This window comes from Triticum aestivum, chromosome 2D, assembly GCF_018294505.1.
Source record: "Triticum aestivum cultivar Chinese Spring chromosome 2D, IWGSC CS RefSeq v2.1, whole genome shotgun sequence".
Classification (NCBI taxonomy): Eukaryota; Viridiplantae; Streptophyta; class Magnoliopsida; order Poales; family Poaceae; genus Triticum; species Triticum aestivum.
The window spans coordinates 183,551,419-183,577,258 of NC_057799.1; the positions used below are offsets into that span (position 1 = coordinate 183,551,419).

General features: G+C 46.8%; 3 protein-coding genes across 4 annotated transcripts; 1 reads left to right on the forward strand and 2 right to left on the reverse strand.

The window, feature by feature from the left end:
- Positions 1–1,534: 1,534 nt before the first annotated feature.
- Positions 1,535–4,048, forward strand: LOC123052452 (mitochondrial metalloendopeptidase OMA1). The gene is made up of 3 exons (XM_044475637.1): positions 1,535–2,380; positions 2,483–2,574; positions 2,870–4,048. Exons 1-3 carry the CDS (start codon positions 2,069–2,071, stop codon positions 3,156–3,158), a joined length of 693 nt encoding a protein of 230 aa, XP_044331572.1. The 5' UTR covers positions 1,535–2,068; the 3' UTR covers positions 3,159–4,048.
- Positions 3,895–8,478, reverse strand: LOC123052453 (organelle RRM domain-containing protein 2, mitochondrial). Its single transcript, XM_044475638.1, has 4 exons — positions 8,199–8,478; positions 4,529–4,597; positions 4,349–4,455; positions 3,895–4,260 (listed from the first exon to the last, which is right to left on the reverse strand). Exons 1-4 carry the CDS (start codon positions 8,335–8,337, stop codon positions 4,153–4,155), a joined length of 423 nt encoding a protein of 140 aa, XP_044331573.1. The 5' UTR covers positions 8,338–8,478; the 3' UTR covers positions 3,895–4,152.
- Positions 8,479–9,521: 1,043 nt separating this feature from the next.
- LOC100146099 (probable V-type proton ATPase subunit H) lies at positions 9,522–16,329 on the reverse strand. Of its 2 annotated transcripts, none has more exons than XM_044475639.1 (12): positions 16,193–16,329; positions 15,930–15,999; positions 14,630–14,755; positions 13,951–14,053; positions 13,796–13,868; positions 13,030–13,095; positions 12,835–12,952; positions 12,567–12,728; positions 12,123–12,248; positions 11,903–12,028; positions 10,823–11,002; positions 9,522–10,063 (listed from the first exon to the last, which is right to left on the reverse strand). In XM_044475639.1, the coding sequence occupies exons 2-12, from the start codon at positions 15,957–15,959 to the stop codon at positions 9,815–9,817; spliced, it is 1,359 nt and encodes a 452-aa protein (XP_044331574.1). In that variant the 5' UTR covers positions 15,960–15,999; positions 16,193–16,329; the 3' UTR covers positions 9,522–9,814. The 2 variants fall into 2 exon arrangements, with proteins under 2 accessions (XP_044331574.1, XP_044331575.1); XM_044475640.1 differs by having other exon boundaries at positions 16,163–16,273.
- Positions 16,330–25,840: the final 9,511 nt, after the last annotated feature.

Here is a 25,840-nt window from a genome sequence, read left to right on the forward strand (position 1 = left end):
CCAGAACTGGTATTAGACACACGAGAAAAATTCGGTGCCGCAGAATGTTTGGTACTAGCAGAAACAGTATTCTGAATCAGAGAGGAGTCACCCAATTCTTCAGACAAAAGTGCAAGGGCATATGCTGAGTCCAAGTCAGTGGGTTGTTGAATCCCAACCAATAAGCGAACTGATGGTACCAACCCTTCCATAAACCTTGTAACATAATGAACAATACTAGGATTCGGTCCATATGATGTCAGTTGATCATACAGTTCAGAGAAACGCTCGACATAATCTTCGACAGAGCTGGTCTGACGAATGTGGAACATCTGACAAACCAGATTCTGATGCTTGTTCCGTCCAAAACGGGACTGCAGTAATGAGCAAAACTCAGACCAATTGACATTGGGGGCACGACGCTGTACAGATTCAAGCCAATGTGCTACAGGACCTTCAAATTGGGCGGAAGCAAACGATATCCATTGACTCGATGGAATACCCCACAACTTAAAGTAATCTTCACAGCGTGACCGCCATAGCTTCGGATTAGAGCCATCAAAACGTGATAACTCCATACGAGGGCCAAAATTCAGAGCATCAGGCAACAGGGAACGCAAATTTTCAGGGGCTGGAATCAATTGACTCGATTGAACTGCCTCTGATTGTACACCTCTGGCTGGGGGTGGAACATACCCCGAGCCCGAATTCCTCTACTCCAGATCTGATCGAAATCCTTCCATCCCGTTCGAACCCCCGCCGGTCGTTGCTGGATGGGGCCCTGGTTGCGGCTCTCTCGGAGACACCGGAGCCGAAGGAGAAGACGAATTGGCTCCAATCTCACCGCGAAGCTCGTCGAGGTCGACGCCGATGGCGAGCTTGACGTCGTCGATGCGCCCCGACAGCTGGTCCAACTTGGTGAAGGCGGTGACTAACTCCTCGTTGCGATCTGACAAGGATTTGGCGAGGGCGGCATCGAAATCCGCGCGAAGGAGCTCATAGATCGCGCGAGTTTCCGTCGGAATTTTGTCCATGGCTTCCGCCCGTCGACGAACTGCTAGGCGAGTATGGCGAAAGTGGGTTGGGAACTCCAGGATTTGGGGCTCTGATACCAGATTGTGAGGGCTAGGGTTCGAATTCTGCCATTGATTTCAAATCTCAAGCTACAAGGGAGGATTACAAAGGAGGAGAGAGCCGTCTTCCTCAGGAAGAGAAGCACACACGCAACATACACCTCACACCTAGCCGTTTTTGCCTTCCTATCTCTCTCGCCTAACACCCACAAAATAAGTACCACACTCTACTTGGCCCACTCCGGCCCAGCCAGCCGAGCGGGTAAGCGAGGCTGTCCGGCCCACGGCTTGAAATTCATCTTCGCGCTTCTCCTGCTCGCTGACAAAAGTGCATGCATTGGAGATGCCCTTATTACCTGCGCATCCATGGACACATCCGGTGGACTTCGATGGTGTCCGTTTGGTGATAGTATACATGTTGGAGATGCCCTTATTACCTCCGCACATTGATTATTACTCTCCAAGTTGAACAAAACAGGTTCGTACCGAACTCAGCAACACAGCTAGCACACGCCGTGGCAGGCTGATTTTTTCTCCGGGACGGATTGCCACAGGTACGTATCGCGTGTACGCGCGGAGCCACTATCGGCCTGCGCCAATAACACCGACACACGTCAAACGCTCCCCCGGCTCGAACATGATGAGCTCCGCCGTCTCCCGTCTCCTCCGCTCCTTCCGTCCCCCGCCCTCGCACCAGCTCTACCACGCCGCCGTGAGGCGACCACAAGTCGTGGGCTCTAATGGGCAAGCCTTACTCAAGCAGATTGCGCTGCCGCTCCGTCGGCACAAGTGCGGCACTTCTTCGCAGAGACCGGCGACCCACATCGCAGGAAGGCACTCCCGGTGGTGGAAGGTGGCCGCGGCGGCCGCGGCCGCGACTCTCGTCTCTAGCAGCGCGGCGGCGGCGACCGCGGTCTGCAGCTTATACCTCGAGACCGTGCCCTACACCGACCGCAAGCACCTGATCGTCCGCTCTATCGAGTACGAGCGCCGGCTGGGTGACCTCTTGTTCCGCTATGTCAGGGTACGGCGCCTCCAACATCGTCGACCGGCTCCACCCCGAGAGCGTCCGGGTCTACCTCATCACCTCCGAGCTCGTCCGGGCCGTCCACCGAGGCCTCGCCATCAAGAGCCTCAAGCAAGGGGATGATCCAGAGGCGGCACGTCGGCACACGGCGCATCTCGACGGCCTCGACTGGGACGTCATCCTTGTCCGAGATAAGGAGTTCAGAGCTCGCAGCACGCCTAGTGGCAAGATTATCCTGCACACCGGGTGCTTCGACCTTCTCAAGACCGATGAGGAGATAGCCTCTATTATTGCACACGAGGTTAAGTCAGTTAACCTATAATGTCCTCATTTGTGCTTAATTTTGGGAGGATCCAATCTAGTAATGGTACTTCTGAACCTTTATTTTTCTGTATATTTATAGATTGGGCACATTGTTGCGAGGCATTCAGTGGAGCGGAACCTTTACAGGAGGAGCTGGTTTCCGTCCTGCCTTAGGCACTACTTGCTACAGAGGTATATATATGGAATTCAATACCTCGCATTCCATGGTCATCTCGCATTATGTGATGCATTCACAAATTTACTGTCTCTTGTACTCCCTCCATTTCTAAATATAAGTCTTTTTAGACATTTCAAATGGACTACAACATACGGATGTATGTAGACATATTTTAGAATATATATTCACTCATTTTGTTTCGTATGTAGTCACTTGTTGGAATGTCTAAAAAAACTTATATTTAGGAACGGAGGGAGTATATGCAAGCATAATATATGTCTAGAGGCCTTCCTAATGATGTTCATATAGGCAGGAGCTAGAGGCAGATCACATTGGAATCCTACTACTAGGCGCTGCTGGTTACGATCCGCGCATAGCCCCGGCAACCATTGAAACAGTCAAGGAAAAGCTAGGATCAAGGAAAGCATGCGCCACTCATCCTTCCACTGAGACAAGATTGCAGCTCTTGTCGCAACACAAGGTCATGGAGGAGGCACTCGAACTTTATAGAGAGGTTAAAGCCAACTACTCGCTTTGCTTGACGCTCAGATCCATGGCGGCCAGTCCTGAGTTTGGTAGATTTTTGCTTGGGGAGTGAACCACTTTGTGTACTACCTCCGTCTCGGTGAATAAGTCATTCGCGTAGTTCTAGGTTGATGATTTAACTATCTAAATATGTATTATATGTGATAAAATATATATATTTAAAAACTACATCCGTGTACAAATCTAGTGATATACTTTTCATGATATATAACACATATTTAATTCATCAAATCGATGACCTAGAACTACGCGAATGACTTATTCACCTAGACGGAGGTAGTACTATTTCTCCCATCTTGACTTGCTGGATCTGAGGCTCCACAAGGTTCCTCTAAGTTTGGTTTTCAAGCTTTTGTGTTGGATACTCATTCTCTACTGCTGACTTAAAACAATATTTTTATATATTTATATATATACTCCCTCCGTCCGAAAAAATTTGTCCCAAGTTTGTTCCTAAGTGCTAGATACATCCATTTGAGGAAGCTTTTTCGGACGGAGGGGAGTATAAAGTTACTAGTTTTATTTCTCCCTGAATAGCTGATAGTTAGATGTATATCATCTACATTCTGGATGCATTTTTATTAACACCAATCTATTTTTTTAGTATTAGTATAGATAAACATCATGCATACCTGCATATATCATCAGTTTTACCGTTGGCAGTTTGCTGTTGCAATGCAGCTGATCTTCCGGCTGGTATGGTACACCAATGCAGGCAGCAGAAGACTGCATAGACACAAACACACGCAAGGCTTTCTGTACAGAGCCTGACTGCTAGTACACACTGATTGTATATGTAACGAAGTTCTAAATTATAGCTGCTGGCGTATGTTACAGTTACACACACACACGTACACAAAGTAGCATTAGCCAGCAGGCAACAGCCAAGCACACAAGTGAAACTATAATCAAGTCCATAACCGTACTGGGAATAGTTCAAGCGACCAACACTAGATTTTATCCCTTCCCCAACAATTTATTGGAAATCGACTTCCAATTGGTAGCATATAAATTGAGAACAAGCCATTTCTGATCGAGAGAACTAACTAGCTAGGGTATTGGTAGCCAGATGACTGTGTCCCGGCTGATTGTGGCGGCTGCTGGGCTTCTCTCTGCTTGGCGTACTCCGCGAATATCACCCAACCATCCAGGAACTACACCAAAAAAAGGGGCTAGTATCAGAGTAGATTAAGTCCATGAACCATCCAGGTAGTGCATTATCTGATCAATATAACGACTCACCTTTCCATCCATGCCTTTTATGCCCTCACCAGCTTCTTCCACGGTTGCATATCTCACAAAGCCAAACCCTCTAGAGTATCCAGATATTCTATCAGTGATGACTCTTGCTGCAAATACAGTGACAAATGGATTTAGTAGTGGTACAGATAGGAATTAATTACAGAGCTGAGAACCACTTACCGTCAGTAACCTGGCCAAATTTCGAGAAGGCTTCCCTCAGTCCGTCAGATGTCGTGCGCTTATTCAAACCTGCATAGGTACAAGAACAAATTTAAAAACAAACACAAGTGAAACTCCAGAGGGAATTTGTGTATCGTTGTCATTACCATTTTCTTCTATAAACGAAATGAACTATTGGCATTCAAACCACATGAACTACTGGCATCCCAAAAGTTGGGACTACAGAAAATCAAAGAACCCTTAAGAAAATATACCAAGTTTAGCTTTTCCACAGCAAAAGTTCAGTAGTTACTCTGTACACATGAAAGGAAACTGTAGTGAAGAGAACCAAACACAGTGCAAAACTTTAGCTAAGCTTACCGTTTTAAAAGATCTTATCCTTAGTTATAATCAATAAGACAGTGAATATGTCTGAGATAATATATGTTTCTTTCTGGTTTAGCTTTCTTATAGAAAGAGTAATAGTGAAAAGGGGCAACCAGAAGACCTGGCAGCTCATCAGTTAAAGGCTTTTGACCATAATATTTCCCATATATCCCCAAAAGAGTATTTCCGAACACTCGAACAGCATTGAAAAAGGACAATCATGCCTTTTGGACAGTACCAAGTCTCATCAGTTAAACTATTAACTTAGTTCCCGTTAAAATAGTATATGCCTGGACCAAATACATACAATTCGTGTTCTGCACTATATTAACTACTCAAAAAAGGGCATGCTTGGTTGAGTAACCCAAGGTAAAATGTGGCTGCTACAAAAACTGTGGCAAACAAAATGACCACAAGTGTGGCAAAGTTTGGCAACTGAAGTTTGAGTCTATTTCGGGTATTACGGGTGGAGCCCCATTCCCCCTGTTCTCCCAAACATTTCTCATGTGGCAATGCAACAAATGCCTAAGGAATTGTGGTGCGACTCAGAAGTGCATGGCTACACCTTGCTGCCAAAGCTTTTCCTGCTAAAAACTCGCCTCCTATCTTTGTGTTCAACGTGCTGCCACGCCTCAGTTCTGGGCGGCATTGGAGGAACTGGGTAGCCATCCTTCTTGCCAGTTCAAAGCTCCCACATCCTCAATGGATTCCTGGGAGTAAGACAGGTCGGGTTCTGCAGAAAGGGGACCCATCTGTACCCTTTACCTGGCTATGGAAGTCCCAAGTGCCTTCTCCCAGACAGCTGGACCATCCAACATGTTCCAATCTTTTGGGTCATATGGGCATCCGTCATCAGGTGTCGGTGTATGCTGATGATGTGGTGGTTTTCTTCACACCCATCGAGTCAGGCCTTGATGCGGTGAATGCATTGCTGGAGCAAGTGCGCCATCACACCCACTAGACCTTGATGCTGCTGCTTCCGGCCTCAGAACTAATCTGAGCAAGGGCACCATCAAATCCATAGAGTGGTCTGAGGAGAATAACCAGCTAGCCCTCCAGCCTTTGTCAATTACGAAGTGGCGAAAGCAGGACCTCCCGGCTCCAGAAACTCAATAAATAAAGTACTCCCTCTGTAAAGAAATATAAGAGCGTTTAGATCAGTGATCTAAACACTCCTATATTAATTTACAGAAGGAGTACTAGCTAAGCTCCAAACCTGTAAGACAAGCATGGTGACCAGGGGCAACCAGTTGGTGCTCATCACGGCAATGCTTCTCCGCTCTCTCAGTGTATCACATGATGTGGTTTCCATTGCCAGTCTGGCAGCTTAAGGCAATTGAGCATTGCCATTGTGCCCTCCTCTGGAAGGGCACCAAAGATGTGGCAGGCAGGCACTGTCTTGTCGCTTGGAGTGCTGTCTCCTATCTTAAACTTCTTGGTTACACACTCCATGTTAGGTGGATGTGCCTGCACCGCACCACCGCCGCGCGCACCTGGGCCGGTCTCACTATGCAGCACAAGGTCCAGCAGATATTCCGCGCGACAGCAGAGTTTGTGTTTGGGGACAGCCAGGTCACGCTGTTCTGGATTGATGGAGAATCAGTCAAATCCATCACCGGGCCCTTTGATCCACGACTGTCGAGATTTAAGAATCGAGGAAGGTCGGTCAGGCAATGGATGGATTAGACCAAGTCCACAATATCACTGGCGTGCTCACGGTCACTGATCTAGCCTAGTTTAGTCACTCCCTGTGGAGCAGTGGTTCTGGCACCACCCTCATTGCTTGCCAAGAGAGTGTGGTCCTTTGGCGTCAGTCCTCAGATTTGCAATACTTGGCGCAATCAGCTCATAAAGTGTTCTTCCTTGGCCGGTTGGCCGTACCACCTTCCCCTGCCAATCTCTAAAAGGCCGTGCACCCCTGAAGCGCCAATGTTTCCTTTGGCTAGCATTGCAGGAGCGACATGGCCTCCCTAGCCATGAAACTGCCCCATGTGCTGCAAGAGACGAAGTCAGCAGAGCATCTTTTCATCTGCTGCCCGTGGTAGAGGCAGCAGCTACTGGATCTTATCCTTGACGCGCAGGCCATGGCGATGCAATCCCCTTGACAGCTAAGGTTGTCTATGCATAGAAGTACTCTGAAGCACAAGACGAATCTTCTGGCTGTGGTATACAACATCAAGGTGGAATTCAACTTTCGGTTGTGTAAACCATCATGAGGAGTACCTAGTGTGTGCATGTTGCCTTCCTGTGATGTAAAAGTTGCCTCATCTGCAGTCTAGTATTGACCTTGATCTTTAGCACTATCTGCCAAACTCTTGTGCCTATCATGCTTTACTTCTTAATAATGCAAAAATATGCAAGCGCATGTTTGCACATTATCTAAAAATCATACTTTCATGGGCTAACTGTCTGTTTTGACTTGTAGATTTAACCAAAAACAAAATTTAAATTTTTATTCCAGACAGCACATTACATTAACAGGAACTCAAAACATGCAAAATAAGATGGAAAATATTCAATCCAACAGATACAGAAGAACATGCGACGATGATATGAACTGAGTACATGAGAACATGCCCCTAGCTGTGCACTAGACTCGGCAAATCTGATACTTAACCCAGCCAATCTGCTACAGTTTATAATGTTGACTACCGTGTCTATGTCCTTCAGGCTTGGGACCATGATAAGTGTCACACGTGTGGCACGAACACATGGCAAGACCGAACATTTTTTATGGCAAGTTAATGACGCAAGGATGGCAACTTTAGTTGTCAAGCATGGCAACTTTCTTTTCAGATGACAAGTTTCAGTTTTTATTAGTTTGTTTTTTTTTTCTTTTCGGATGGCAACTTTAGTTGTAAAAACATCAGGGCCGGAGTGCTTCGTGCCAGGCGTGTGGCGCTTATCATTTGGGTAACCTTGTGGTGTGTTATCTGTCTGCTATATCCTTAATGTATGTTCTCTGTTGTACGCTGATGTTTCCATACATGATAAGTAGATTTTATTATCTCGTAGTAAAACATAAGATGGAATTTCCTGCAATATAATTTAGTTTACCCGAAGTCTCTAAATCTAAACATTAGCAAAAGGGAAAGTTGTGGGTACATCCACACGGCACTGTAGCAAAAATACAGTGACAATCGGCTCTTAACCCAACAGGTAATAATAGCTTCCCACGCATCGTACCACAGGTAGCTAACTTTGGCACGAGCCTCGAATCCAGGACACAGAAGAAGCAACAATACAGTGGATTTTACAGCAGAAAAATATAGGGGGAGTGAAGAGGCGCGGGAAGAGGAGTTGCCTGAGACGAAGAGGTTGTTGCAGGGCTCCGCCGCGGGGCGAGCGGTGGGGGGAGGCGGGGGAGCGAAGGCGGAGACGGAGAACATCCGCCGGAACCCGGCCCGTGCTGCACCTGCGCGAGCTGCTGCGACCGCCGCCATGTATGATGTCTCGATGAGTCGGTGGCGAAAGCGGCGCTGCGAAGGGGCGGAGGCGAATGGAGGCTTCGCGTGCTTGCGGCGGAAGGGTTTCCGCTTGTGCCGATTGCCGAAGAGTGCAAGGCCAATCTGGTGGGTGGACCGAATTAGGCGGAATCCTGGCCCAGCAAAGCCATGTTCTTCGCCGCCGACTGCTGCCCCTGGGCCGGTCCAGCGCGGGCCGGCCCAAATAACATTAGATCTTTTCTCAAAACAGTTTGTTAAAAAAAATGAGGGGATTCCTCAAAAAAAATGAGGGGTTTAACCAAGCTTTAGTACTCAAATTCCACAGTTTGTGGGATACAAAACAGATCATGGGGTACCGACATCCAAACATGCCTCCCCATGTCCAAGGAATGTGATTGTCTCAAAAAAAAAATGTCCAAGGAATGTGAAAACTTGGCTAGTCTATCTGCGTCGATATTCGACGCTCTACCTTCAAAAAGAAAATTACAATTAAAGGATAATGCTCTCAGTTTGATCTCACTGACGACAGCTCCATAGCCTCCCCTACTACCTTTGTCGATATCATTTATAACTTGCTTCGAATCAGAGGCAATGACAACATTTTGTAGCCCAAGATCCTCCCCCAATGCCAAGCCCTCTCTACATGTGATAGCTTCCAACGTCACCACATCTGTTATTCCCCTAATCACCAAGACTGAACTCCCAAGGAAGTTCCATGTTGCATTCCAGAACAGTGCAACACGCACCACACTATTGAGCACGATGACTGAGTCAGCTGAGCCTTCCATCACGTCTGAGTGGAGTAGTACCTTTGGAAGGACTCTCGTTGTAAGGAGGGGGGAAATGTGTCTACCCAAATTTTCTGTCTCCTCTACCTATAGTGGATTTGGGTAGCCAAAATTTAGGTCTGCTATTGGAGATGCTGTTAGGGTAATTTGTGAAACATAAGAGTCAGAGTAAGTGGCAAATCATCTATGTTCACTCAAAAGTTAATGACATAAAATTTACCTCTTTGACACGAGGACTACTTTGTGCAAGTTTTACTACGTAGTAATATTACGTACTGACAGTTCCATGCTGAATATTGGAGGTCAAGTTCTTACATTGCATGATCACGAATTCACTTCTTCTCATGAAGGATAACAGGAAAATCACAAGAAAGACCAAAGACAAGCTGCCAATCAGTCCCCATAAAAAACGTATACATTTACATAAATCGTGTTTACTTTCTTTCCTCGGACAACACTGTTCAGAGGAGAGAAATACTGCCCATGGACATTTTATTACATCGAGCAAGCCATAGCTGAGATTATTTATTATACACCAGTCCATTAATTAAATCAAATAACAGCAAGATATACCGGACAGGAAATTTCAGAGGTCTTACATTCTCAATCACTGTTTCGCCATTCTGAAAAAATGGCATGGGGTTCGGTGGATCTAACACTTCATATAAATACAAAACTTCTTGGTCTTAAACCTGCAGGAAGCTAGCATACTTGGCACCAAGGAAGAGCCTCTGCACGCAGAGCAGGGAGTTCTTCCTAACTTCGGCATTGTCGTGGTTCATGAGTTTCATGACTCGGTCCTTCGCCTTGAGGTCTGCCACCACTAAGCGGCCAGAAGGGTGGTACTGAAGGAACTGTGAGAGGTCATAGCAGGCAACCGCAAGAGCAGTGGTGTCGGTTGATGTGTCGATGACTGTCATAAGGACACGTAGGATCTGCAACATTGAAGGTGTCACTCCACAAAAAGGTACAGAAAAATAACATTTCACTTTGAATAATATATTAGGCAAATCTTGATCGCCTGATCGGCACTAACTCAAACATAAAAAATAGAGTCATATTGGATGTCATTAACACAGCTGGGTTGGATCTAGATACTAATCTAGCATATTTATACTTAATTATCTTTGCAATATGCATGCCCGACAAAAAGTTTTTTGACCCTGGAACCGTTGAACAATCGTTCTAAGGTATTTTGCCTGACAAAAAGTTAATAGAACTAATTAACCACATGGAAGGGTACTAGAACACAATGGGTGCAACCAGGTGTGTAGACACGACCTAGAGTGTTTCATGCACTAGTATCTTAACATGCTGCACTGGAACTGATAAAAGCAGTCCAAGAGACTCAGGCTGCGGCATTAAGGTGGATTATGATATATTCCAGGTTTTTCAGCAGGCCTCCTTTTTCATTTGGCTAACCAACTGTTTGCTGCTTTTGAGCCTATTTTTCCACAACAGATAAATTCAGCGCCGCACAGTTGAGCAACTGCAAAATTAGCCTCAGTGTAGGAGAACCGGACCAAATTTAAAATAGGCCACTTTGGATTATACGAACATTTTCCACTCACAAAAAAGGATTATACAAGCAATTAGCTCCTGAAATGCAATCAGGGGGGGGGGGGGGCAGTTTTGCATGTGGTTCCACGAGATATTCTTCTTTATATTTTCATTCAAAAAAGGACATGACATACCTGGAAATCATTTTCCTCAAAGTTGGTGATATTTTCTCGCCAGAAATTTGGGTCTTTGTGCATTGGAGACCAATCAAGATGGCCAAGAAGCACTTGCTGTTTGTACTTATCAAATGAGCTCAACCTCTTTAGGTTCTCTTTGAGACCCACTTCCAGTTGATTCAATGCATCTAACAAATCCTGGTTGCACAGGTAGGAAAATGTCAGTTCAAAGAGGTAATAACACAGACTCAACTGAATACACAACTAAAGAATTCCACACCATTTTTGCAGATAGAACAAAACTCTGATCCTACAATCATGGTACATCGCACCATATCATACTATACGTCCGTTTGAGCGACAACTAATATGGGATGGAGGGAGTATTAGGGTATGTCTATACTACAGGCAGAGAGAATATTCAGTGGAAACCAAGTTACAAGGAAACCATGTTTGACAGTTTTCAAAAATTCTCAAAACAATACAGTATGTTAAGGGTGATGTTCTATTAGCATGTGAAATTCCAAGTTCAGACACAAATTCGTTAGGAGGTATGAAGAAAACAAATCCAGCAATGAATCACTGTTCGTCGCTATTCATTGCTGAATTATTATTTTCATGCCCCGTAAATGGATGTGTTTGAACTTGGAATTGTCAATGTGAGCTAAAGGGCAAATGAATACATCAAATTAACATAGTTGTCATGAGGAGTTTGGACAAGAACACAGAAATTTTAACTGAACAAAAATAAATAAACTAAAGATAGTGCTCTTCTTCTAGAATGACAGTGTTTATTTCGAGTAAACAGTAATAAATACTCCCTCCGTCCCAAAATGTAAGACGCTTTTTGGCACTACACAAAAAAGCGTCTTACATTTTGGGACGGAGGGAGTACAAGGCTGCTCCTGAAAACATTTAGGGAACCAAAAAGAGATATATCATTTACTTCACTGGACTTTTAGAAGGGAATCTATCTTAGATCATTCATTCTTACGAACTTATATACCAGCAACAGAAAAAAAATGCTTTAAACGAGGTTTCAGCCTTTCAATCTTCTAGTGAATGCTTGAAAATGTAAAGGTTTTTTAGTATCCTCACCTCATCACTCCATGCTTGAGCTTTCAAATTCTGTACTATATGCGGCAACCCAAGATCAATCATTTGGGCCGCAAATGCACCCTTTGCCAACAAATTGCGGAAGGACATGACAACAACTCTGACAACCTTGAAAAAACAGAAAATAAAATAACATTATGTTAGTATTTCTGATATGAAAGAAATTTATAGCATATTAAAACATGAAAAGTTCAAAGCTCACCTTCTCTTTAGTAGAGCCTTTGACAACATCTACAAGTCTTGGCATAACCCTTGTAGTGGACAAATAATCAACGGCTGCATCATAGAAGGATAAAAGCCAGATACAAAGGCAAGTTTCGTAGAGGAGCTGCATAAGATGCAACAAGGGGCGAAGAGTAGATTAGCAAATTAGTTCACAATTTAGAGAAGATGAAAAGGTTATAATTACATAAAACTGAGCTGCTTAGAGTAAATTGATAAATGCTCATCTCATCCTAATGATGATTGCCACGTTAAGTAAATTAGTCAATTGATGTTAAAACGTGGAACAGTGACATGCATGCATCCAATAAATCTAAAGGGAACCGCATAAGCAATTTGAGTACAGAAAGTTGAAATTATGTTCTTTAAATAGAACAATTTGCATATTTTTAATCTTCTATATAATTAAGGGACTCGGCAATACCTGAATTGACTGTTGTGTTGAGGCTGGAGATATCAAAGGAATGAGCAGTTTTACACCATCTGCCTGAACAAATAAGGTTCGAACATATGTCTCCCTCAGCAAAGTGGCAAGACAATGGGTAGCAGTAGGAATAGAACAGTTCGGATGGGTGGGGCTCCTGAGCTGCAAAGAACACCATTCTCAAAGTTTAGAGCTCCTGAACACTAGCTTCACAGCACAATAGATACAAAGCAATAATAAACTAACAGGCCATTTCACAAGTTCTAACCTGAGAACAGAGCCAATCAACTAAGCCCTTTAACACATCATGAATTGATGTAAGCTTGCTCTTTGAATTTGAAGCCTCTCCATTTGGAACCATGCCGTTCTGAAGCTTAGGTCTCGCACTACAATCATAGTGAAGTTAGATTGTCCAGAACAAGGAGAACCACAATACAATCATTTGAAATTAAAGAGAATGTACCTTATTAAGTGAGTTAATATCTTACAGCTCTTCTCCTGTACGAACCAGTTACCTTTCAAGAGCAACCTGGAAAATGGTATTTTTTTGTGAGTTAAATATGACAGCCAGAGAAGGGACTAACACAAAGGAAAAAAACTGGCAACAAAAGGTAGTATGTGCTCAGCTCATCCCAGTTGAGATGGTGCAAGGTAGAGTGGCTGGCCCATGGGCTGGCTTATTATCAAGTTTAGTTGAAGGGATTGGATGGTGGGATACTGAATAATAAGAAGTTAAGAGCTATGAAGTCTCGAAGGGGAAAACAGTTTGGCTTAAAGACCAATTATTAAGTCACACCATTTTGGATGGCATCCATGAAAATATATTTGCAGCCTCCCAGTATATACATCAAATGTTGATAATGACAGTGAGAACTAAAGACCCCTTTGGTTTACAGAATACCCTTATCAGCCTGAGTGGAAAGCAACCTAGTAGAATGGATTATAACCATCCTAAGACCAATTCATTCCAAAACTGGTTGACATTGGTAGGATGTGGAAGGAAAAATTGGCTTTTATAACACTATTCCACTCACAGACCATGAGAGGCAAAAGGTGTCCTGTCCCCATATGGGTTGGCCATCCACCAAATGGCTTTTGAACAGGAATTCGTGCACAATCAACCTATTGCAGCCTATGTTGATCTATTTGCGCAGTGAATGAGATGTGCGGATTTTAAGATGACAAAAAGGCACACAGACTAAAAAAGTATCAAATCAATTAATACTTGCCTTAGGAAAGGATCGTAAATGTCTTCACCAGAGAGAGAGTTGTCGTAGAACAGTGCTGCTCGTTTAGGATTCGCTGAAAACAAAGGCAATGGTTTAACACTATGTCTATAATACTAACACAAAAGGTTTATTCTAGTAGATGAGTCGTTGAGCACCTGCAAGCATCTCATCAATGAGGGCAAGCACATATTCCACAGTCTCTTCCTTGGAGATGCTTCGCAAAATATTCAAAAAAACACGAACATACGATGGCCCATCCTATAAAACATAGAAATTTCCCGAAAACCTTTATTAGAAAATTAATAAAAAAATAAATTATATGGATTTAGTCAAATAGAAGTGAAAAGTTGGCAAGGATCAGTGCAAAGACAAATAGGATGTATTTGTAGACAGTTATGGCTCGGGATTCTCTTGAAGGAGAAAAAAAATACAAGTCTGTTTAAAAGTGAACCTACCTCACTTAGCAGACTAAATCCTACAATGAGGAAATCTTCCTATATAGGTTGTCTGATTCATAGAATTTTAAACCATAGAAATTTTTCCATATGATATGATTCATTTGTACCAGGTTTCATAAGAAAATTTGCATCCATTCCAACCTCTTGGAAAGAATCCAATTGTTTTTCCTATACACAATCAAATAACTATCAAATCCTGTAGTACTCAAGATGGCATGACATTCCAATCCTACATTTTTCCTATTCTTGCATTTTAGAAATACTGCGACTCAAAGAGGCCCTAAGATGGCAAACAAAATACAGTTATGCAATTGTGTTTTCATAAGCTATTTACCCACAGGAAAAAATAATTTAAGATGATAATGCTACTACTAACCTCATCAAGCAACGGACCTCTCTGACTTTCTGGTTTGTGATCATAACGCCTTAAAAGCTGAAGGCATGTCGAAGTGATCAGCTTAGTTGACATATATGTCTCCCATGGAATGTCCCGCTTGAGAACCTTGAAATACAAACAAGAATCAGATAAATAATGCAGCTTAAAAATCTCCCCTTGATGTTGTCAAGTTCAGACAGAAGCAAATCATGCATGCATTCTATTTGCGCACTGCCCTCCTATTTCTAGGTATCTACACTTACAGAGGGTGACATCGTCATGCATTCAGGTACCATCCTCACATACACTTAACAGACGTGATCCAACTCAAAGAACACTAACGCTTGCAGATAATTCATGAAAAAAACAATCCTAGTTAACAAGGAGCAGATGGCAAGTATTATGGGTCTGCCCGGAAATTGTGCCCCTCATACAATCAGTTTTCCATGCTTTTGAGAGAACAATAGATGATTATACCTTAAATTATCACACAGAAACAGGGCATCTTCTAAGGCCTCCTTTGGTTTGTAGGAATTTTATAGGAATTCTATAGGATAGGATTTGCAAAGGAAAAATTCCTTTGAAGCCCTTTGGTTTGTAGGAATGGATTCCTATTCCTATGTAGGATAGGAATCAATCCTTCACATTTTGGAGGGGAAAAAACATTAGCCTAGACTCAATGGAAAAATTCCTATCCTATGCACCAAATGACATCTCTTCCTCTACAGGAATTGAGATGCATGTCATCTCACTTCCTATGATTTTTCTATTCCTATAAAATGTCTATCCTATGAACCAAAGGAGGCCTAACTAACAAGAAACCCTCCGTGATAGCTGCAGTCTGGACAGTACCAGGTCAAGTGACTGCATCCTAGAGTAGCACAATGAAATGACCACACAAATGCCAACCATCGTTGCAACACAAAAATCTTGCATGGAGATGAAAAATCTACACTACTACGAACTACCAATACAACAGAATCTGCCTTTAACTACTTCAGAGCAGCAAACCGCAGAATCTAGTTCTATTTAAATTCTCTAACCGCTTGCTCCGCACAATTCCAAAAATGAAGAAGGCCCATGAAACATTGCTCACTTCCAAACAACATTACAAAAACATCTATTTTCGCTTGAACACTGTTGAATCCTATTTCCTTGAGACGTCGCACCCAGGTAATGTGCGCCAGCAGCACATCTTAAAATCTCGATACCCCAAAGCTAGCAGCACAAGTTTCAATGCACACTCCGGACCGGCAAAACTAAATCAGGAGGGCAGTCATATCCCAATGCATCAACTGACCTGCTCGGTGGTGAGCTCGGCGCGATCCATCCCGGCAGGTCAAGCTCCACCCACCTGAGAGCGCCCACGCCTGCAAAATCAGAAACATCCGAGTCACGGATCAGATCGGAATCGCCCCCGCGGCACAGGATCCGATCGAAGCGACGGAACCACCACCGCAGCTACGAAGACAAAAGGCCCCGCGCGGATCAACCGGCGAGGGCAGGCGATTCGGGCGGACGGAGCAAAATAACCTAGGGCGGGATCGCGGATTTCTGGCTCACCTGGCGCCGATGGGCGAGCGGAGGAGGGATCAGGACGGGGAGGAGGTAGGTTGGGGACGATGGGGGGAAGAGATCTGAGAGAGACAGGAGGGAGGGAGAGAAGATTAGGGAGGGAGACGAGTGGCCGAGTCCTTAAGGAGGTGGGACCCACGTTGCATACTTGGCCACGTGGAGGAGGTGTCGTGGTCGGCTTCACCTGCATCCCTTGGCGCGAATCTCCAAGCGCTCAACGGTGGTTTAGTAACTTGGGGAAATATCACCCCTAAAAAAACTTGGGGAAATATCAGGTGCTTCAGAGGCTTTGATGATACCATGCTATGGGCTTTCGAGAACCGTTGGATCTCAGATCCAACAGCTCCTAGGAGCTCTTGAACATTTTGTCAAAAAACACTCAAGAGTCTCAAAATTGTGCGCATGTACAGAAGCTCCTCAGATGCATTGGATCGAAGATCCAACTGCTAGAGCCCGTATCATGGTAACATATAAGACTCGAAATCACCTGAAACTCTGTCGCCCTGCCATCTATAAAAAGAACTTCTCGCCATGTCACTCATGAAAAAAAAAACTTCCTCTCCTCCTTTTTCTTTGTTTACGAGTAACTTCCTCTCCTCCTGGAGCAGCACCACCCGATAAAACAGATCATAATTTGAAGTTGTCCAACATATAGAAGTGCTAACTTTTTTTGCGAGGCTAGAAGTACTACTTCTTCAAGATATCAAAGTGACGATATCTAAAATATATAGAGAATCAAGAATATTGAATGACAAGAAAGCTTGCATCTCATGGCATAATTTGTCAACCCTTCATGTTACGAGATGTTCAGTGACTACGATGTTGCTCGTATGTTGTTGCAATCTATGGTTGCGGACGCCTCCAAGCACGGCATGCCGCCAAGCTGGAGTGTAGAGGGGCAAAACTGAGGGATGGACGAAGTCACGCAGAGACTGTGGGATGCCTGCGCGCAATGCCACTTCCTTCGTGGTGTGTGCTCTCGTGCGCTGCCCGTGGTCGTCGGGGATTTCAGAACTAACTCGTGGTCTTTGTGTGTGTGATGATGTTATCATGGAATTTGACAATTGGAGCTTGGAGAGTGAATACTAGGGTACTAAACCAAGATGGAGTATGCGGAGGAAGAGTCGCAAGTTGAATTACTCCTCATGGGTCGAATGCTTGAGTAGCCTGTTACTTTGTAACTTTCTCTATATATGGCTTTTTTGTAAAAAAATAATGGGTATTCAACTAAATACTCATGAACTAAAGTGGATTTTTTTTCCTGGGTGTCCTAGTGTTGCGATGGTTGAGACAAGATCCTCTTTAGGTTTTCCAAGATAGGCCGAGACAAGATCATCTATGGGTTTTCCAAGGTAGGATCTCCTGCCTACTTCTGCCTAGGAGAGCCTAGAAAAACTATTTCTTGATTGTCTTCTATGAAAGACAATAAAATAACAATCAATAATTAAAAAAATCAACATGATTCTTCGTGTAAAATTCGACGGCTATAGCATCAGTTGAGCTATAACTATTTCTCAATCGATCGAGAAATAGCAACCATATTTGCGTAAACAAGAGGTTAACAAAATCTTGTAATGGTTATTTACCGTTTGTATGCGCTAACATTCCGTTGCTTCCTTGGGGATACAAAGGACCCTAGAAATCATTCGGCTAAGCGTCTCTCTCGTTGAAGTCTCGAAACCCTAGACATCGCATCGATCCTCTTCCTCGTCAGGCGGCCTCGCCGACAGCAAGAGGAGTGGGGACCCGTCTATCCGGTCCCTTTTTTTCTCCTTATAGATTTTGTCTTCCCGGCGCTATCGACCAGCTGGTAGTGGCGGCTATAGAGTGTTGGAATAAGGTCTCGATCTCTCCCTCTACCTCGATGACGTTAGATTTGGCGTCGACAAAAGGCCTATGAGAGTTTGTGCCCTGGAACTGTTGGCTCTCTTCAAATCTTGTTAGTTGGTGTGTCTTTCAAGGAAAGCATTTGGCTGACCATTGGTGCGACGACTTTAACATCTTCTTCTGCGTTGTTTTGCAGCATGGTCCGGTTTCTCCAACCCTCTGGACCAGTAGATATAGATTGCAAGCCTGTTTGGCATGGGGCATGTTAGACTGTATATACGTAGTCTTGTATAGGCCTTGTATTGTACCTCTTGGTACGTCTATATAATGAGATAGCCACACCCCGTTTTAGGGTGTCGAGACAGTTTCCCAAACCCTATGTTTTACATGGTATCAGTTTAGGTTACGATGTCTTCCGCTGCACCACCTCCCGCCGCCGCCGCGCCGATCTCGACCGCCGCCGCCGTGCCGGCCCTCGCCCCGATGTCGCCCTTCCTGGCCTCCCGGCCCCTCGCGGCGACGTACGGTGCCTTGCCGCCGCCGCCCGCTTCCCCGCAGGCCTTGGGGGCTCCGGACGATCTGATCGCCCCGCCCGAGCCCGCGGCGCTGCCGGCCCATGGCGGCCCTCCTCCGCCGAGTTCGCACCCTGGTGCTGGGGTGCCATGGTACGGCGCCCCCGCGCCATCCTATGGTGCGCCCCCTCCGCCGTCGTCCTTATGGCCGGGGTCGGCCTATGCTGCGCCGCCGCCGCAACCCTACACGGCGGTGCTGCATCCGCCGCCACCGCACCACTACTACCTGGCGCCGCCGCAGCCGTCCTATGGGGGCGCGGCCACCTCGCCGTATGGCGCCCCTGCAGTGCCCGGCCAAGGTGCTTCGGCTGCTGCGGGTGCTGGCCCCTACGCCGCGCCCGGCACCTACGGTCCTCCTGCAGCGCCCGGCCACGGCGCTTTGGCAGGCGCCTCTCCCGGATCCTACTCCCCGCCTGGCGCCTACGCGATGGTCCCTCGTCTAGAGATGGCCCTGTCCATGGATCCCTATGCACCACTGGTGCAGGCGTACACTGCTCAAACCGCGGCGCCTCCGCCGTTTTATTTCTCGCACCTGCTGCCGGTGAAGCTCGCGCCGGACAACTACCTGTCATGGCGTGCTCAGGTCTTGCCTCTACTCCGCAGCCGCTACTTGGAGGGCTATGTCGACAGGTCCATCCCGTGCCCACCCCCTCACCATCCGGCATATCACACATGGGTGGCGCAGGATCAGGCCATTCTCTCCGCCATCCAGTCTTCGCTCACGCCGAGTGTTTTGTCGATGGTCATCTTCGCCGCTACGTCCAGGGAGGCGTAGGCGGCCCTCCACACTAGTTTCGCCTCTCAGTCTCAGGCGCGTGCACACTCTATACGCACCGAGCTGGGTGAGACCAAGCTTGGAGATCTCAGCATCACGGAGTACTTCAACAAGATGACGAGCCTCGCCGACACCTTGGCCTCTGTTGGTCAGCCGCTTCAGGACGAGGACTTCACCACCTTTGTGCTTAACGGGCTCGATGATGATTATGACAATCTAATTGAGAACGTCCATGGTCGAGAGGATACGCTCCCGCGTCATGAGCTCTATGCGCGCCTCCTTGGGCGTGAGCAGCGCATCAAGGCGCGCCGTGTTTCCCCCAGCTTCGTCTCCGCCAACGCCGCCACACGCGGCAAACCTCAGAAGCCAGCCCCATCAGGTGGCAAACCACCAGCTTCCTCGTCGCAGGCCGCGAGGGGCAACGCGCCGACCATCACTGGCGGGAGTCGCCCAGTTGCTTGCTGTTCTAGTTGCGGTGCTCCTCAGGCTTGTCAGCTTTGTGGCATAGATTGTCACCTCGCCTCTCCCTGCCACAGACGCTACAAGCAAGACTTCCTTGGCCTTGGTAACAATGGAAAAGGGAATGATTGTTGGGGATCGTAGCAGAATTTTAAAATTTTCCTACGCTCACCAAGATCCATCTATGGAGTATACTAGCAACGAGGGGAAAGGAGTGCATCTACATACCCTTGTAGACCGCGAGCGAAAGCGTTCCAATGAACGTGGTTGATGGAGTCGTACTCGCCGTGATCCAAATCACTGATGACCGAGTGCCGAACGGACGGCACCTCCGCGTTCAACACACGTACGGTGCAACGACGTCTCCTCCTTCTTGATCCATCAAGGGGGAAGGAGAGGTTGATGGAGATCCAGCAGCACGACGGCGTGGTGGTGGATGTAGCGGGATCTCGGCAGGGCTTCGCCGAGCTTCTGCGAGAGGGAGAGGTGTTGCAGGGGAGGAGGGAGGCGCCCAAGGCTGTAATACTACTGCCCTCCCTCCCCCCCTTTATATAGGCCCCCCTGGGAGGGGGCGCCGGCCAAGACCCATCTAGATAGGGGGGCGGCGGCCAAGGGGGGTAACTTACCCCCCAAGTCAAGTGGGGCGCCCCCCCACCCTAGGGTTTCCAACCCTAGGCGCAGGGGGGAGGCCCATGGGGGGCGCCCCAGCCCACTAAGGGCTGGTTCCCTTCCTACTTCAGCCCATGGGGCCCTCCGGGATAGGTGGCCCCACCCGGTGGACCCCCGGGACCCTTCCGGTGGTCCCGGTACAATACCGATAACCCTCGAAACTTTCCCGGTGGCCGAAACTGGACTTCCTATATATAATTCTTCACCTCCGGACCATTCCGGACCTCCTCGTGACGTCCGGGATCTCATCCGGGACTCCGAACAACTTTCGGTTTTTCGCATACTCATATCTCTACAACCCTAGCGTCACCGAACCTTAAGTGTGTAGACCCTACGGGTTCGGGAGACATGCAGACATGACCGAGACGCCTCTCGGTCAATAACCAACAGCGGGATCTGGATACCCATGTTGGCTCCCACATGTTCCACGATGATCTCATCGGATGAACTACGATGTCGAGGATTCAATCAATCCCGTATACAATTCCCTTTGTCAATCGGTATGTTACTTGCCCGAGATTCGATCGTCGGTATCCCAATACCTTGTTCAATCTCGTTACCGGCAAGTCTCTTTACTCGTACCGCAATGCATGATCCCGTGACTAACGCCTTAGTCACATTGAGCTCATTATGATGATGCATTACCGAGTGGGCCCAGAGATACCTCTCCGTCATACGGAGTGACAAATCCCAGTCTCGATCCGTGCCAACCCAACAGACACTTTCGGAGATACCCGCAGTGTACCTTTATAGTCACCCAGTTACGTTGTGACGTTTGGCACACCCAAAGTACTCCTACGGTATCCGGGAGTTGCACGATCTCATGGTCTAAGGAGAAGATACTTGACATTGGAAAAGCTCTAGCAAACGAACTACACGATCTTTGAGCTATGCTTAGGATTGGGTCTTGTCCATCACATCATTCTCCTAATGATGTGATCCCGTTATCAATGACATCCAATGTCCATAGTCAGGAAACCATGACTATCTGTTGATCAACGAGCTAGTCAACTAGAGGCTTACTAGGGACACGTTGTGGTCTATGTATTCACACATGTATTACGATTTCCGGATAACACAATTATAGCATGAACAATAGACAATACCATGAACAAAGAAATATAATAATAACCATTTATTATTGCCTCTAGGGCATATTTCCAACAATGATAAGCAGGCAGCAGTTGCTGTGACGGGGCACGAGCACGGACGCCCCCAGTCCTACTCTCTTGATCCGGCGTGGTATATGGATACAGGAGCGACGAATCATCTCACTAGTGAGACGGGCAAGCTCTCCACTCAGGAACCATATCGTGGACATGATCAGGTGCACACCGCCAACGGAGCAGGTATGCGCATCTCCCATGTTGGTCAGGCATCACTTCTTGCACACAATTTTCGCAAACTGCATCTTTCTAGTGTCCTTCGAGTTCCCTCTGCTACACGTAGTTTGTTGTCTATTCCTCAACTTACTCGTGATAATAATGTCCTTGCTGAGTTTCACCCTTTTCGTTTCTTTATCAAGGATCGGGACACGAAGGCCATTCTGCTTAGTGGTCGTCTTCGCCATGGCTTGTATGCACTTGACGCACCGCCTGCATCTCCTACGCCGTCTTCTCCTCAGGTGTTCAGTGGTGTTCATGTGTCGCCTACGCACTGGAATGCGCGCCTTGGTCATCCTGCTGCTCCTATAGTTAGTCATGTGCTGCATCGCCATGAACTACCAGTTGTGTCAAATAAAAGTGCTGAAACTATCTGTAATGCCTGTCAGCAGGGCAAGAGTCACCAACTACCTTTTTCAGAGTCTAGTCGTGTTGTGAAACATCCTCTTGAGCTTGTGTTTTCTGATGTATGGGGTCATGCCCAAACGTCTGTTAGTGGTCACAACTATTATGTCAGTTTCATTGATGCTTACAGTCGGTTTACTTGGCTATATCTTATCAAGCGTAAATCTGATGTGTTTGATGTTTTTGTTCAGTTCCAAGCACACGTTGAGCGTCTCCTTAAGCACAAAATTATTCATGTTCAATCCGACTGGGGGGGGGGGTTGAATATCACAACCTCAACTCGTTTTTTAACAAGCTTGGGATCTCGCATCGCGTATCTTGTCCTCATACACATCAGCAAAACGGCACCGCTGAACGTAAGCATCGTCATCTTGTAGAGACTGGACTTACTTTACTAGCTCATGCCTCCGTCCCGCTTCGGTTCTGGAGTGATGCTTTCTCCACCGCCTGTTTCTTGATAAATAGGCTTCCCTCGCGACTACTGAAAATGAAAACCCCTCTTGAACTCTTGCTCAATGATATCCCAGACTACACGTTTCTCAAAGTATTTGGGTGTGCATGTTGGCCGCACTTGCGGCCGTACAACAAGCGTAAGTTAGAGTTTCGGTCTAAGAAGTGTGTCTTTCTTGGGTACAGTTCTCTCCACAAAGGGTACAAGTGTCTTCATGTTCCCACCAATCGTGTCTACATTTCCCGTGACGTCATGTTTGATGAGAATGTGTTCCCGTTTCGTGCTCTTTCGAACCACTCTACCATTAGTTTACCACCTGTGCACTCAGCTACACCTTCGCCTGATCAATTTGTGGATGTTGCAAGTGCTCCTATGTTGCTTCCTAACCATGTTGCAGGTATTGGATGTGGTGCCCGTCTTGAACTCCTGGATGATGAGGCTATGGACAACACTCACGATGGTCACGTCGGTCCGGTGCATGGCCCATGCATGGCGGGTCGTGCCCGCCAGCCCGATGCATCCACAGCCGCCCCGCGGGTGTCGGCAGCGCCCGCAGCTGCGCCCGGCTCGCCCGGCTTGCCTGGCCGCGTCACCTAGGCCTGCTAACGAGTCAACGCCGCCAGCGTCGCCCTTGTCTGGCCTAGCAGCCACTGGCCCAGCGGCCACGTCAGCTGCACCGGCCAGCCCCGCCTCGGCCCCCTCGGCTCCTCGCGAGCCGGCCTTGTCGTCGGCTGGGCTCGGCAACCCCGTCTCGGCCCCGTCGTCCGGTGCTGAGCCTGATGAACCTGGCTCCTCCAGCTCAGGATCGGTCTCGCCTTCGTCTCCTGTGGCAAGCCCCGTGTTGCCGGCGCCGCCTGCTGTGGTCGCTCATCGTCCACACACACGCAGCCGGTCTAGTGTTTTTCGGCCCAAGGAACGCACAGACGGCACTGTGGCGTGGCTTGCCGCATGTGTGGCTCATGCTGCTACGGATCCGATGGCTGAGCCGCGTCATTTTCAGGCCGCATTGGGTATTCCTCACTGGCGTGCTGCGATGGAACAGGAATTTCAGGCTTTGCTGAAAAATGGCACTTGGCAATTTGTTCCTCCGGTCTCTGGCAGCAACATCATTGACTCCAAATGGGTGTTTAAGGTAAAACGACATGCAGATGGTTCTATTGAGCGCTACAAGGCACGGCTGGTTGCCAAGGGTTTCAAGCAGAGGTATGGTCTTGATTATGAAGACATGTTTAGTCCAGTTATCAAGCCTACTACTATTCGTATACTGCTGCCTCTTGCTGTTACTCGTGGTTGGTCTCTTCGTCAGCTTGACGTGCAGAACGCCTTCCTCCATGGAGTTCTTGAGGAAGAGGTTTATATGCGTCAACCACCAGGCTTTGTTGATCCTACACGTCCGCATCATCTCTGTCGTCTGGTCAAGGCGTTGTATGGACTTAAACAGGCGCCTCGTGCGTGGCATGCGCGCCTTGGTTCTGTTCTCCGGACTCTTGGGTTTATTCCCTCCACTGCTGACACATCACTGTTCCTCCTTCAGCGTCCTGAGGTGACGATGTATCTATTGGTTTATGTTGATGATATCATCCTTGTCAGTTCCTCTGATGCTGCTGCTGATCGCCTTGTGTCTGCATTGAGTGAGGAGTTTGCTGTCAAGGATTTGGGTGCCCTGCATTACTTCCTTGGTTTGGAGGTGTCACGGTCTTCTGCTAGGTTGACTCTGACTCAGAAGAAGTATTCTTTGGATTTGTTGCGTCGTGCTGGGATGCTCAAATGCAAACATGCTATCACTCCCATGTATGCGACTGATCGGTTGTCTGCTCTTGATGGAGATCTTCTTTCTACTGATGACGCCACTGAGTATCGCAGTCTTGTTGGCGGTCTGCAATATCTCACTATCACCAGGCCTGATGTCTCTTATGCAGTCAACCGTGTGTGCCAGTACCTTCATGCACCTCGTACCACTCATTTCTCGGCAGTTAAGCGCATTCTGCGGCATGTCTCTTCCACTGCCTCGTATGGTCTGCTCCTTCAGTCTGCATCGTCTTGTGAACTTTCGGCTTTCTCTGATGCGGATTGGGCTGGAAGTCCTGATGATCGGCGATCCACGGGGGGATATGCAGTGTTCTTTGGTCCTAACTTGATCGTCTGGAATGCTCGCAAGCAAGCCACCGTGTCTCGTAGCAGTACTGAAGCTGAGTATAAAGCAGTTGCTGATGCCACCGCTGAGATCATATGGGTACAGTCCTTATTGCGGGAGTTGAGAATCTCTCCAGGTCATCCTCCAGTTCTGTGGTGTGACAACATCGGTGTTACATACCTTTCATCTAATCCGGTGTTTCATGCTAGGACGAAACACATTGAGGTTGACTATCACTTTGTTCGGGAACGTGTTGCACAGAGACTACTTTGTATCAAGTTATTCTCCTCAAAGGATCAACTTGCTGACATCTTCACGAAGCCTCTTCCACAACCACAGTGTGTAGGCTGTAGGCGCAATCTTAACTTACTTTGTACTTCAGGCTATAGTTAAGATTGAGGGAGGGTGTTAGACTGTATATACGTAGTCTTGTATAGGCCTTGTATTGTACCTCTTTTTTTTTCGAAAAGGGGGATCACCCCGGCCTCTTGGTACGTCACCTCTTGGTATGTCTATATAATGAGATAGCCACACCCCGTTTTAGGGTGTCGAGCCAGTTTCCCAAACCCTATGTTTTACAGGGCAATGCTCCAACCGATGATTTTTCAGCGATTTCTAAATCTCGTCTCAAGCGGCAAGTGGTTATTGCGGTCTTTAAAGCCTGGTATGGCGAAGACATTTGCAGGTATCCCTTTCTTTTTTTTTGTTGGTTCAGTGCAATTTTCAATCTTCAGCCGACAGCTTATAATCGAAGGGAGAAAAAAGCTAGTATGTTTTGCAATGTAATTTTATTTACTGTCTGGTCAGCATCCAGTTGTTTTTCCATTTTATTGACTATGATTTTCCTTAATAAATATCAGACACCCTTGGTGTCTCTTGAAAGAAACATTCAGCTAGTAAACACCAAATACATCCGGTTGAAAGATGTTTTGCATCTAGTCCTTGCACGCATTGCAATTTCG

What these genes read in the sequence shown, in the direction of transcription:
- LOC123052452 (XM_044475637.1), top strand. Translation starts at nt 2,069, where the DNA reads ATGTCAGGGTACGGCGCCTCCAACATCGTCGACCGGCTCCACCCCGAG. An exon ending in CCTCTATTATTGCACACGAG is followed by an intron (nt 2,381 to 2,482) that starts GTTAAGTCAGTT and finishes GTATATTTATAG; the next exon opens with ATTGGGCACATTGTTGCGAG. An exon ending in AGGCACTACTTGCTACAGAG is followed by an intron (nt 2,575 to 2,869) that starts GTATATATATGG and finishes ATGTTCATATAG; the next exon opens with GCAGGAGCTAGAGGCAGATC.
- LOC123052453 (XM_044475638.1), bottom strand. Translation starts at nt 8,337, where the DNA reads ATGGCGGCGGTCGCAGCAGCTCGCGCAGGTGCAGCACGGGCCGGGTTC. An exon ending in CAACAACCTCTTCGTCTCAG is followed by an intron (nt 4,598 to 8,198) that starts GCAACTCCTCTT and finishes GTACCTATGCAG; the next exon opens with GTTTGAATAAGCGCACGACA. An exon ending in TAAAAGGCATGGATGGAAAG is followed by an intron (nt 4,261 to 4,348) that starts GTGAGTCGTTAT and finishes TTTTTGGTGTAG; the next exon opens with TTCCTGGATGGTTGGGTGAT.
- LOC100146099 (XM_044475639.1), bottom strand. Translation starts at nt 15,959, where the DNA reads ATGGATCGCGCCGAGCTCACCACCGAGCAG. An exon ending in CATTGATGAGATGCTTGCAG is followed by an intron (nt 13,869 to 13,950) that starts GTGCTCAACGAC and finishes CTTTGTTTTCAG; the next exon opens with CGAATCCTAAACGAGCAGCA. An exon ending in TTGAGGAAAATGATTTCCAG is followed by an intron (nt 10,064 to 10,822) that starts GTATGTCATGTC and finishes TCAATGTTGCAG; the next exon opens with ATCCTACGTGTCCTTATGAC.